A 13,075-nucleotide genomic window follows, 5' to 3' on the forward strand; every position below is an offset into this window, starting at 1 on the left:
ATTCTCCGGGTCGAGTGGATCACAGGCAGCCAGCAAGGGCAGCAGCAATGCAGCGCTGTGTTGGGATTTGCCCCTCTACCTGCCCCCCAGGAAGGTCCCCTAGAACTTATCGGAAGAACTCACGGACGTGCCTGCTGGGTGGCTCCTGAAACGTGGGCGAGAGGCCAGAAAGCCTGGACATAGGAGAACTGTACCAGGAACCGGTGAGTCAGTACGGCAGTGATTAAACCCTGTATTTAGCTCTGAACTTCCTGGAAGTGGGGACGAGTTGGGAAACGACGTTTATGACGGTTTTCGGACAGAGCGGAGCTCGTCACCCCCAGACGGAGGCACGTGGTTTCCAGCTCGGGGTGCAGCCTGCCTATGCAGTGCGTCTCTGAGCGGGGCCACGGAGACACCACGCGGGCGAGCTCCTGTTCGTGGGTGTCAGAGCACAGCTCCGGTGCGACTGTCCTGAGGCTGCCAACACGGGCTGGGTGGCGGAGGACAGAGGGGTCATCTCAAAGGGTTCTGGAGGCCAGGTGTCTGGAACCAAGGTGCCACAGGGCCCTACTCCTTCCGGGGACTCGAGGGGCAGCTTTCCTGCTTCTTCCAGCTACTGGTGGCCCCAGGTGCTCCGTGGCTGTGTCCACGTCACCCCAGTCTCTGCCTGTGTCATCTCATGACCTTGTCCAAGTACCGGTGTCTTCCCCTCTTCTGTCTCTTACAGAGACACTTGTCATTGGACTCAGGCCCACCTGGATAGCCAAGCTAGTCCTAGCTCGAGTCCTAACTTAATTACAACTGTGAAGACCCTTCTTCCAAATAAAGTGATATTCACAAGGTCTGAAGGTCAGGAGGTGGACATACTGTATTTGTTTTTTTTGTTTTTTTTTGCAGGGGTGTAGCTACCAACCAACCTACTATATTCCTCCAAGAAATCACTCTGATATCTTCCCTCCCCCGTGAATGTCAGAGGGTGACGCCCGGTCGTGTTCAGCGGGACTCCTGTGTGACGGGCACTGTAATCTGTGGGGAGTTGAAGTGTTTGCCTCTCGACAGATGGTGCTCTCACCCTCCTCCCAGTGTCCCGAGAAGTGTCAAGTCGCTCATCTGAAGTGGACAGTGGGGCTGACTGGGTCAAGGGGAGGCAGGGACAGCGCCTGGGGGCTAGGGGATAGTGGTCAGGGCTCTGCGGGGTTGGACGCAGCAGGAGTGTCTGTCCAGGGCCTGCGTACTCACTGTGCTCTCGGATCAAGCTACCCAGGGTCTGCGGGCCTCCCTCCCTGGGCTGCCATGGAGAAAGGGCTCAGCTCACAGGATAAGTTCAACACTGGGTGCGAACTGCTGTCAGTGGGATCCCGGGTACACTTGCCAGGGGTGTGCACCTCTTCTTGGGGTGCTCTGTGGCCTTGGAGGTGGTGGGATGGAGGGCCCGTTCCCCAGGACCCTTGGTGGCACTGCTGTGACTGGGAGCTTCCAGGAACCTCGGCAACTAGAGAGGGGGTTCTCCCCTGGCCAAGCTCACTACCTCCCTGCAAACTCCCCTTCACTCTGTAGTCAGAGTGCTGCCCCTGCATACCTGTCTGATCTGCTTGAACCCGTCCGGCTGCAGGTTGGAGAAGATGTTGCACTCGGGCTGGGCGAGGATCTGGAAGGCCACAGCACAGTGGTGGTTCTCCAGTGGGGAGATGTCATTGTAGCGGACAGCCAGCTCTGTGCGGGCATTGATCTGGTACCTGGAATCGGGGGCGAGGGGCAAGGAGCCTCAGAGCCTGCACTGGAGGCACCTGGAAGTCAGGGCCACACACTGAGGTGCCGTAGGGGCTGGAAGACAGGTGAAGGGTCTGGTGCAGGCGACAGCCTCTGCCTGTGCCAGGAGCTCACTTCTCCCGGCTCCCCTGACTCTCTGCTGCCCTTCAGCGAGGTAAGCCCAAGTCCTGCCAGTGGACACCACCTAGAAATCTCAAGTTCTCCGTTATGATGCCCTGACGGTGACCAGGTCATTTGCTATGGCGCCTTGCAAAACATTTTAACACGTGCAGAAGGCAGACGCCTGGGCGAGGAATCAGATGCTGTGGTCCAGGCCCTGTGCTGGCCCATCACTGAGAGTGGGCAGCGAGAGAGTGGATGCCCACGGACTTCCACACCTCAGAATCCACTCTGGTCCTGATAAATGGCAGCAAGGTTTAGGGGCACATTCAAGGTTACCATGCACACAATAAAACTCGGTACACAAATGCACAAGTTTGGTAGAAAGAAGCCGTGTGTCACTGTGAATGCAAACCAACGCCACGCGGTCTGGGCTTCGGCAGTTAGGGGGGTGGAACTCTGTGCCTTCACCCCGAGGTGGGAGAGGATCTATGTTGCAGCAAAGGCCCCACTGCCTGGCTGGCGGTGGGCCCCCTCCCACCCCCGGTCGTCCACACGCCTCTTGCTCAGTCCTAGCCCTCGGCCTCGGCCTTGTTGGGAACAGGCTGGGGGAGTGAGATCCAGAGACTGGGGTACGGTGGACTGCCCGCAGTCCCGTCTGGCATCAGGCCCTGCTTCAGGGGGAGGGAGGTCCTGGCACCCCTCGGGCTCTAGGCCGCTGCAGAGGCACAGCCTGGAGCCAGGACCGCAGAGGGTGTGGCAGCCTCTTAGGGTTTGGCAACCTTGAAGGGGCCTGCGCCGGGGAGGCCCACTTGGACAAAGTCCCAAAGTGAGGAGCTGTGTCCTCGGAGGTGGCCCTGGGGGCTTGGAGGCCTCCGCTCTAACTTGGTACTGGTCTGAGTACTGAGCTGAACCGAGTGCCCTTTAAAAGGAAAAGTCATGCCCTGGCTGGTTTGGCTCCGTGGTTAGAGCATTGGTCCGTGGACCAAAGAGTCATGGGTTCGATTCCCAGTCAAGGGCAAGTATCTTGGTTTCGGGTTCGACCCCCAGCCCTGGTTGTGGTCCAGCAGGAGGCAAACAATCGATGTGTCTCTCTCACATTGATGTTTCACTCTCTCCCTCCCTCCCTTCAGTCTATCTAAAAATCAATGGAAAAATGTCCTTGGTGAAGATAAAACAAATAAAAAATACATAAGAGGAAAAGTCATCATGCACGCACGTGTTGTTGTATCCTGGATGGTCCAAATCATGGCAGATGGCTGCGGTCATTAGGGTCAAGATATCCATTTGGGTAAACTTCTCCTGGATTAGAGACAGGGTGGGGTGGGGAGAAGGGGGTGGAGTGGGTGGGAGATGAGCGATATGGGCAGGATGAAGCCCCTCCAGCCGCTGGCCTGGTGGGAGAGGACCCCCTCTTGGGGTGGGGTGAGGCGGGCCCACTTGCTCATTGAATTGGAGGGGCTTCACCTAGGAGGGCGCTGACGCTGATGGGCTGGGAGGTTTCCCTGGGAGGGTGGAGAAGCCACTAGGGAACCCCAAGGCTGTCCCCTCTGGGTGGGGCCACACCCCTGAGTGGGGTGCAGCACCCTCTGGGGGGCCCCCTGAGACCCACCTGGAGCCTGCAGAGCCAGATCACACTGTACATCATCTGGGCCACGCAGAAGCAGTGCCGGAAATTGTGGAAAGGGTTGGCCCTGTAGTTGTCATGCACGCAGAGCTGCGAGAGAGACAGGTCCTGGCGGCCGGGCCTGCCCCCTCCCCGAACTCCCTTCTAGCTGTTCCCAGGCTCCCTGCCCGTCCTCATCTGCCGAGGCCGACAGTGTGCCGTGTTTGCTGACGCTAAGGACGAGGTGGCCGGCAGAGGGCAGCTGTGGGAGGAGCCTCCCCAGGCCTTCACCCTGCGTGTGTGGACTCAGGGGTCTCAGAGGGTGTCTGAGGAGCCACACTGGGACGTGAAGCTGAGGGGTGAGCTGGGGGGACTACCTGGGTCCCTAGTAACCAACAGACCTTTACCAGGCCTTTAATATTTGGTTCTGAGCAATATTTTATTTTTAAAAAAGTCTGCTGCTAAACACACACATGCACACTCACAGTGCACACACACACATGCACACTTACACAGGGACACACTCATGAGTACACACACATGCACACTCACAGTGCACACACACGGACACACTCACGAGTACACACACGCACACTCACAGTGCATGCATACACATGCACACTTACACAGGGACACACTCATGAGCACACACATGCACACTCACAGTGCACACACATACACATGCACACTTACACAGGGACACACTCATGAGCACACACACACACACTCAGTGCACACACACGGACACACTCACGAGTACACACACGCACACTCACAGTGCATGCATACACATGCACACTTACACAGGGACACACTCATGAGTACACACATGCACACTCACAGTGCACACACATACACATGCACACTTACACAGGGACACACTCATGAGCACACACACACACTCAGTGCACACACATGGACACACTCACGAGTACACACACGCACACTCACAGTGCATGCATACACTCATGAGTACACGCACATGTACACTCACATTGCACACACACACATGCACACTTACACAGGGACACACTCATGAGTACACACACATGTACACAGTACACTCACACACATACTCACACATTAACATATACTCACACATGCACATATGTACACTCACACACATACACACACATGCACACACTACTCAAACATGCACACATATGCACACACTCACACACACACTCACTCACACACACTCCTGCTTTACAACACACTTTTGCACTGTCTGCCCTGGTCCTAACCATTGTCTCTGAGCTCTGGAGTGGATGCTCAGGGGTAGAGTGCGTGGTGGGGACACAGACTGGCTGAATGTCCTGGCAGAACTCTCATGAACGTCCAGTGCCATCAGGAAGGTGCCCAGATGGTCACTCCTGTGTAATTGGATGAAACTGTGTTCAAGAGGGATTGGAGGGGGCTGCCACTTACCAGCCACCTCTTGAGCGTGATGGGGTTGATGCTGAAGTCTCTGACCAAACCGAGGTCGTGGTACATGTGCTCTAAGCAGCTCAGCATCTGCGGGCACAGGAAGAGCAGAGGATGGTCAGCGGCACTGGGCCACCCAGCCCTACAGTCCCAGGCCCGGGGGTGAGCCCTCCCTGCCCCGGGTCCCCTGAGAGTGAAGCCTGTGACTGGGGGTTCAGTACCCTCCAGAAAGGATGCGGGTTTGAAAGAGTGTTCAGAGGTCAATGGAATTCTATGCAAGAGGGAATGGCAGGTGACTGGCTGACAGGGAGCACACTATGCCCAAAGGACCGCATCAGAAATGACTTCATTTATTCCCACCCAGCAGACAGCATCCCAGCGGGTCAGCATCACCGTCGAGGTCCTGGGACTCGGCTCCGTCTAACACAGCCCTGGGAGCCGTGTCACACAGGGAGAAAGGCCCTTCACGTGCCTGGGCTGGACGGTCAAGGGGCTCTGACCACTTACATCCTGAACATGCTTCACTGCATCCCTCCGGGGCCACGGGGACTTGAGGTCACTTAACGTGAAGGTGAGCCGGTTCTGGGCAAGCGTCCCCTCCCAAACCTCACTTCACCGACTATCTTCTAAACAAATCCCTGCTCCCGTTGAAACGCATTTTGTTTTCAGTCCCAAAGAGGATTTATCACCTATTTAAATATAGCTCAGAGCCTTGCAGCTAATTAAGTGGGGAAAGAAAGATTTAATCGTTTTTAATAAATGAAAGTCTGACAAAGCAGGCTTTGCTTTCTGGGAAAGCAGGTCTTCGATGGAGAGCCCAGGGAGACAGATCTGCAAAGCAGAGACAATTAAGATGTCACCTGGGAGTGCAGAGCATGACACCGGCGAGTGCTGCTCTGCCCAGGGCCACACACCTGTGCCCTCCCTCTGTCACATCCGCCAGAGGCCCCAGTGCCTGCACAGACCTGGCAGGCCCTCAGGACTGAGGGCTGCAGCCCCAACACCCCCGCCCCGCCCCCACCCGCCAGCCCATGCATCGCTCCAGGCAACCCACGTGCTGAATGGAACATTTGCTATGAAACCAGAGTCAAGAGTTGGAGATGCTCGCAGACGAAGCCACCTGGTGCCACGTCTGAGGCGTATGTGGTGGGTCTGGAGCAGGAGTAACACGGCTGAGCATCTGTTCCCTGGCCGCCCGGACGCTGTGGCAGGTCCCAGTCAGACAGCCGGACGATGGGAGGGTGGAGGACTCAGGACATGACCGGGAGGCCCAGCCTGGAAGCCCAGGCTCAGCGTGGTGGCCACGCTGCTATTCCCAGCCCCGGGAGCTCTGACGCAGCGTGCGTGCCGGACAGCAGCAGCGTGAAGTCCTGGGCTCCTGCTGTGTGATGGGGGAGGGCGGGGCGGGTCGCTCCTGCTCCAAGGGAGAGAGCTGAGCCACCACTGGGGGTCCTGACGTTCTCAGGGTGCGAGCTGCTTTGTGGTTGGCCAGATGCAGTTTTGGGGGGCCAGGGAGGCTGTTAAAGTTTTCAGGTGTGACCCTTCGGTTGGTCATCTTTGCCGCCCATGGTCCAACATTCACTGTGCCCCAGACTTTCTAGAGGCCAGGGGGCCCCGTTTTGGGGCATCTCGGGTTTGTCACTGGAGGCAGCTGGGAACTTTCTGGAAGTGCCAGAGCCCTCACGAGCCTCCCAGTGCCGCTGATGTGCTGGTGGGAGCCCCAGGCCGGCAGGTGGCCACACAGAGGCCGAGCCCACTGCAGGGAGCTGCTTGGCTCCTCTCATCCCTGCCTTTGTGGCCGCTACACACACATCCCGCATACGGGAGGAAAGGGAGGCCGCCTTCCCAGTGTGGATTCGGGAATCCTTCGACCTCTCAACACGAGGGTGCGTCCCCTCTCTGGTCACACAGCCCTGAGCTCAGAGGAGACACGACAGCAGCAGGTGCCACACAGGTGCTTCGCTCCTGCTCCTGGTGCTGAAGGCAAGATGACGTCAGGACTGCGATTCTTCCAGATGTCTCTGCTGGGGGTGCCGGTCCACCGGCTGGGAGCAGGGATCCGCACGTTCCAGGCTGTGTGTCCCCTCACCCATGGACAGGCCAGCCAGGGGCCCCGCTCGCAGAGAGGCAGTGAGGCCACAGGTCCTCCTACTTCTCTCGTTTCTCCAGGCCACGTGGCCTCCCGCACCCGGTCCATTTCTGATGGTGCACGGATCTGCCAGGTGATGGCTACACACTTAAAACGCCTCCTGCTCCTCAACATCCCCGCTCCTGTCCTGCAGGCTACCTGGTGGCCAGATGTTGTGAAGCGCACGGGTCCCCTGGTTCAGTGTTTGCTCTGGGACAGTCCCCTGGACACAGGCCGGCTCTTCCCAGGGTGGCCATGTGGGGGAACCTGTGGGTTTCTGGCCAGTTCTGCCGAGGCCTGTCCTTCACAGGGAGAGCAGGAACAAAAGCACGCACACGGCTCCCTCGGGAGACGCTAGCCCCTGGGTGCAGGCCAGTGCTGGGGAGTGTTCGGGTGCCGAGACCTCCCTCCGTCTGCAGGGCTGTCGCCGCCGCGCTCGTCCAGGTGGGTGGCCTGCGGGCAGCGGCCTTGTGTGCGTCTCTGTTACTGGAAAGCAGGAAAGAGTCCGTAGATTTTGGTGGCCTGAGGTCTGTGATGAGGGGCTTTGTGTTCTTTTTTTTTTTTTTTTTTTTTTTTTTTATCCTCACCCAAGGGTATTTTTCCATTTTTTGTACAGATAGAGTGGGAGGGAGAGAGAGGAAGGGAGAGAGAGAGAAACATCGACGTGAAGGGACACATCGAGTGGCTGCCACCCGCACGACCAACCAGGGCCGGGGACAAACTGCAACCGAAGTACGTGCCCTTAGCGGGAACCGAACCCGGGTCTCTCCAGACCGCAGGCCGACGCTCTAACCGCTGAGCCAAACCGGCCAGGGCAGGGGCTTTGTGTTCTTGAGGTTCGGAAGGAGAAGGGTATGATTGCTGTAATTAGGTAACTAGACCAAACAAAGAAAACCTTCTCTTTTGTGTTTTCTCAGCAAAAGGGAAATTAAAAAAAAAAATTGCTCAGTGCCTGGCCATCCCAGATGCTGTACCCGGGTGTGTCCGGGGCCACAGCTGCCTGCCTGCGCCTTTCCCCAGCACAGGTCTCCCACAGAAGCCCGTTCTTGGGGGGCTGGATCTCCACAGTGGGGGGGGTCTGTTGGTAGCTGCTGGCCAGCTGAGAGGATGTTTGTGGGGTCAGCAGACGGCCCCTGGGGACTCACGACAATGCCACAGTAATGCTCCCTGGAGGGAAGCACCCGCAGTCAGGACCAGGGTTCGAGGCCCCTGCACTTGGCCACCTGCTCCTCTGTCTAACACCCGCTCCTTGAGTTCTGTCCCCAAGGCCTCCCTGAGCCTACCAAGAGTGAGTTTAGCTAAAATCTGGAGAATGAAGTTAAAACACACGAAAGGAACAGAGAGGAGAGTGATGGGGGTGCCCGTCAAGTTCCGAGACGCTGGTCCCAGCAGGCTCCCGCACTCACCTCGTTGGGCTCCCAAAGCCACACATCAAAGGTCGGCTTGCGCAGGGCCTCTATGGTCTCTGGGGACAGCAAGTACTGGGAAGGACAGAAGGCAGCATTAGCCTCCGTGCTGTGACAAAGGCTGGTCACCTCTGGTGGGCGGCAGATGTCTTCTCCTGTTTCCCCTCGGGGCACCTGTGTACAGACCTGAAGGCTACACTCTACAGGGACTCTGAACGGGCCACTCTAGGGCCAGAAACCCCTCCAGTGGCTGCCCGAGGCAGGGCACAAGCGCTGGGCACGACCACATGGGCACGAGAGACCATTCTGGGGTGACGTTAACGCTCCATTCCTTGACTGCGGTGGCCATTATGTGATCACACAAGTGTGTCAAAAGTCACAACACAACACAGCTGCAGAAGAATGTCACTGCGCGTCAGTTACATCGCAATAAACCTGACTTGGAAAAATACAGTAACACGAAGTCAAGGGGAAACAGTGACTTAGCCTAAATTCCAATACTGGCTAAGAAGCTGCTTTGGGTGGGTGTCCTTTTCAGGGAGCCCATCCCTGGGTTAGCTGCGGCCGAGGCAGGTTCTGCGGGGCACCAGAGTTGGGGTTAAACCACCACAGGAAACAGAAACTGCGACGTCAGACTCCAGACAGTCCTGGGGTTTCAGGATTAGAGATCATGTTCTCCCAGGTTTACGGGGTTTCAATTTTTTTTTTTAAGGAACCACAAAGAAACACTGAAACCCTCTTTTTGGATCTCGGCTGGGCCTTGTGACTCCTTGGAGCTAAAATATGAGCAATTTGGGCCACACTTTTCTACAGAAAAAACACAAGTGTCCATCGAAAAACCACGGACAACCCCGTGAGCAGGCGGGAGCCTGAGTATCAGCTCAAGAGGGTGTTGAAAATCGCTCATCAGCGGCAGGCACTTTTGAGGGGTGACCACCACCCTGAGAACTTGCTTTTGTATTTGCTTAAAGACCCACCTCCCCAATTTCCAGGGTACTGCTGTTTTATTTATTTATTTATTTATTTATTTTTATTTTTTTATCCTCCCCTGCGGACATTTTTGCATTTTTCTTCAGATAGAGCAGGAGGGAGAGGGGGAGGAAGAGAGAGAGAGAAACATCGATGTGAGAGAGACACATCGAGTGGCTGCCACCCACACGACCCCAACCAGGGCGGGGACAAACTGCAACCGAGGTACGTGCCCTTAGCGGGAACTGAACCCAGGACTCTCCTGTCTGCGGGCCGACGCTCTAACCGCTGAGCCAAACTGGCCAGGGAGGCACTGCTGTTTTAACAAGGGCCTGGGGTCTCTTGTAACTGAGAAATCTTTTGTGATAGAAAGCAAAACTTCTCATAACAACAATGTATTGTTCAGGGACAGGAGATCTAATAAAGCAGATTTAAAAAAATGTACTTAAAAATTTAGCCATTACCTCCTGGCACAGTAAGCTATGGCCTGGGACCACGTTTGCTAAACGAATGTCAAAGAGAAAAATATTCTGCTTAAGAAGAACAGGCCTATCCTGCGGGGCTGGAGCTGGGTTTGCAAATGTGCAGACATCAGGGGCCTGGCCAGGAGGCCAGGCGGCCAAGGCGCTGGGGCTGTGGTCACAGGTGCTCTCTTCAGAGGCAGAGTTTCATCTTACCTTGGGATACGTGGGGACATCACGGTGAGGTGTCAGCTTCTTGTTGTCCAAAAAACTGTACTTGCAGGGGCAACTGGTCCTACACGGAAGAGCAAGGATCAGTTCTGGCACTGTCCCTCAGTGTTGGTGTTCACGCGGGTAGGGCTCTGTGGGGCCCCCTCAGGACAGAAACAAATGAGAAGCCCCACACCGAACCCGGAGCACCCCCACAGACCTCTTCGGCTGTATTTGTTGTGGGAGAACAAGTCGGAAAGCCAGTGAGGGCTCATTGCTAAGCCCCCAGGGACCCAGCTGGGCCTCTGTAGATAACTGGACTCTTGGGAACAAGCAACTTCGTTACAGGAAGCTGGCTGCTGGAAACTTTTTTCAAATGATGAAAGCAAAACATTTTCATTCCAAAAATTTCCAACAGTATTTATTTACATGTATTGATTTTTTGTTGATCCTCACCTGAGATAGTTTTCTACTGACTTTTAGATAGAGCGGAAGGGAGGGAGGGAGAGAGAAACATTGATGTGAGAGACACAGTGATTGGCTGTCTCCTGCACGACCTTGACAGGGGCTGGGGATGGAACCTGCAACCCAGGCGTGTGCCCTTGACTGAAAATCGAACCCTCGACTTCGGTCCGAGGGCTGACGCTGTAACCACTGAGCCACACCAGCCAGGGCCCAGTGTGCTTTGAAACAAAGATGGAGTTGGACAAACTTACTCTTCGGCAACTAGCTTTTCCCACTGAACACACCACAGACTTGCTGGGTGTTGCTTCACGAGCTCAATGTTATTAGCAGCAAATCCTCGGTGCCCCAGGGTGTGGCCGCACCGCGTGTTATCAGTCAGCCCCAAGCTGGACTTCCAGGACGTCTCCAATTTTCCCACTACATACAGAGGAATCTGCCATCTGCCCATTTTCTCCATTACTCAGTGCCAAGGGATCCCACATAGGAACAAAACAGGAGCAGCCCGGTGTGTTCTGGGTGGAAAGCCACCCTCTGATATGGGGGAGAGTGTGCTGGCCTGTGGGGTCGTACCTGGAGGCTGGGTGTGGAGGGCCACCCCAGGAGATCTGGCCACTCTATGGCCCCCTCCCCACCTGGGGACCTTAACTTTCTTGGACGTGAACATGCTCTCCACCCTCCTGCTGATGGGCAGTACGAGGACTGGGGAGGGGTCTGTACCCCTGTTTGAGATTCTCAGGCTGGTGGGCAGGGGGTCAGCACATCAAGGTGCAGCTCGAGCGGTTTGTAAATGAAGGCCGGCCTTCTGGGAGAGCCATGTAGTACCCTATAGTAGGAGCCGCGGAGCATTCCTATCCGTTAAGCTCGGATTGAGCCTAAGAGGAGAACTGGACACAAGCCAACAGCCCTGCGCACAGAGGCGTTCATCGCCACGTGGTCTGTGGTTATAAAACCACCAGAACAAACGAGAAGCTACCTAAATGGCCCCAAATGGGAACTCATTCAGACCATTTTGGTATTGTGCGATCTTTAAGATAATTAAGAAAATGATGTAAAGTGAGGAGATTTTGGGTGAGAGGGAAAAAGAAACGTCGGGTACAGTATGTACTGAACGAGGGCGCTGAGACAGGCGCCCAGGTTGGAGCAAACAAGGGCACTCCGGGGGGTGGACAGTGAGTCCGGGCTGCGCCCTCTGCAGGACGCACGAGCTGGTGTGGCTTAGATCTGACCTGTTCATCGCTCACGACGCCGCAAGTGAAAAAAGGTGATGACGTCATATTTCTTAGTTGTTTTCCAAAACTAGGTGTCTATACACAAAAAAACATCTGGGAAGTCAGTGTCCAGATTTCAGTTGGGGACACGGTGGCTGCTGTCACTTTGGTGATTCACCCCCTCATCAGGATAGTCTGATGGTTTTACAAGGAGGCTAAGTTGCTTGCAAACTCAGAACAAGAAGTCTATTTCCTTTTTTGAGAAAAGAGCCTTCAGTGCTATTTTCTTGGCATGCTGCGATTCCTCCCCTCAGCTCGACGTTTACAAAACCACTCGAGTTGCCTGTGACAGCTTCCTGTGTGGAGGGGCCTTAACGAAAGAATAACAAAACGAACCAACAAAAGGTACCAACTAAATGATTTCCACTGTCACCCTGGAAAGGAGAAACGCAACGTACATATTTCTGAGCAGCGAGGAACTTCGTTTCTGCACTTAAGAACAGATAGCATCATTGTTATCTCTTTTCTGCTTTTAACCTCTTTAAAAATATAATTTTTTATGGATATGTTTAGAGACGGAGGAAGGGAGAGAGAGACAGAAACATCAACGTGAGAGACATCGATCGGCTGCCTTCTGCTCGCCCCGTGCTGGGGATCAAGCCTGCAACCGGGGCATGTGCCCTGACCGGGGATCGAACTAGGACTTCTGAGTCCGTGGGATGACGCTCAGTCCACTGAGCCACACCAGCCCTGCTCACCTCTTTTGTATAAATATCCACACACATGCCGTGTGTTTCCCGGGAGGGCTACGGCCGCTTCACCAAGCAAGGTGGCTGGACCGCTGGAGTCAGCTGCTTCCCTGAAAACCCAGCATTGAGAAGCGTCTGCTGGGCGCCTGGCAACTTGTGCCAGGCCCTCTCCACCTCTCCAGGCGGCCCTGCCTGCTCCCTCTGCACCCTGTTGCCATGGGAACCAGCATCCTCCAGCTGACAGCAGCTGGCATGGTGCCTTTTCTTTTCATTCTATTTGGGGCGTAATTTTCCTTCATTTCCTGGGCTCTCCGCCTCTGCTCCCCTGGGGCTCAGACCATTGGTCAAGGCCATTGTTTGGGATGAAGTACAGGTTACAGAAGCCCAAAGCCCTCAAAAGCCACCCATGTTCCTGTGACCTTCCCCCGCCCTGGGTCGACCAGCAAGCTCCACTCTGTGCCCTACGTTCGAGCAGGCAACTGGACCCCTTTCCTCGTGGGGGAAAAACAAGAGAAACCCCGAGGTTGTGTGTCTGGAGGTGTCTGTGAGCCTGCCCCACCCGATACCTGCTCCTCCCCAAGAGGAGAAGGGGATCCG

At 55.6% G+C, this 13,075-nt stretch overlaps 1 protein-coding gene across 1 annotated transcript in view; it reads right to left on the minus strand.

Annotated features, from left to right (window-relative positions):
• The window catches only part of PDE9A (phosphodiesterase 9A), a 96,579-nt gene that overhangs the window by 8,637 nt on the left and 74,867 nt on the right, over nt 1-13,075 (minus strand). Inside the window, exons 8-13 of the mRNA XM_036243486.1 lie at nt 10,063-10,141; nt 8,417-8,491; nt 4,886-4,972; nt 3,464-3,568; nt 3,071-3,153; nt 1,562-1,718 (exon numbers count right to left, since the gene is read on the minus strand). Of these exons, the coding sequence (XP_036099379.1) occupies nt 1,562-1,718; nt 3,071-3,153; nt 3,464-3,568; nt 4,886-4,972; nt 8,417-8,491; nt 10,063-10,141 (586 nt within the window). The remainder of the gene's footprint in view (nt 1-1,561; nt 1,719-3,070; nt 3,154-3,463; nt 3,569-4,885; nt 4,973-8,416; nt 8,492-10,062; nt 10,142-13,075) is intronic.

Source organism: Molossus molossus, unplaced genomic scaffold, assembly GCF_014108415.1.
Source record: "Molossus molossus isolate mMolMol1 unplaced genomic scaffold, mMolMol1.p scaffold_m16_p_5, whole genome shotgun sequence".
NCBI lineage: Eukaryota > Metazoa > Chordata > Mammalia > Chiroptera > Molossidae > Molossus > Molossus molossus.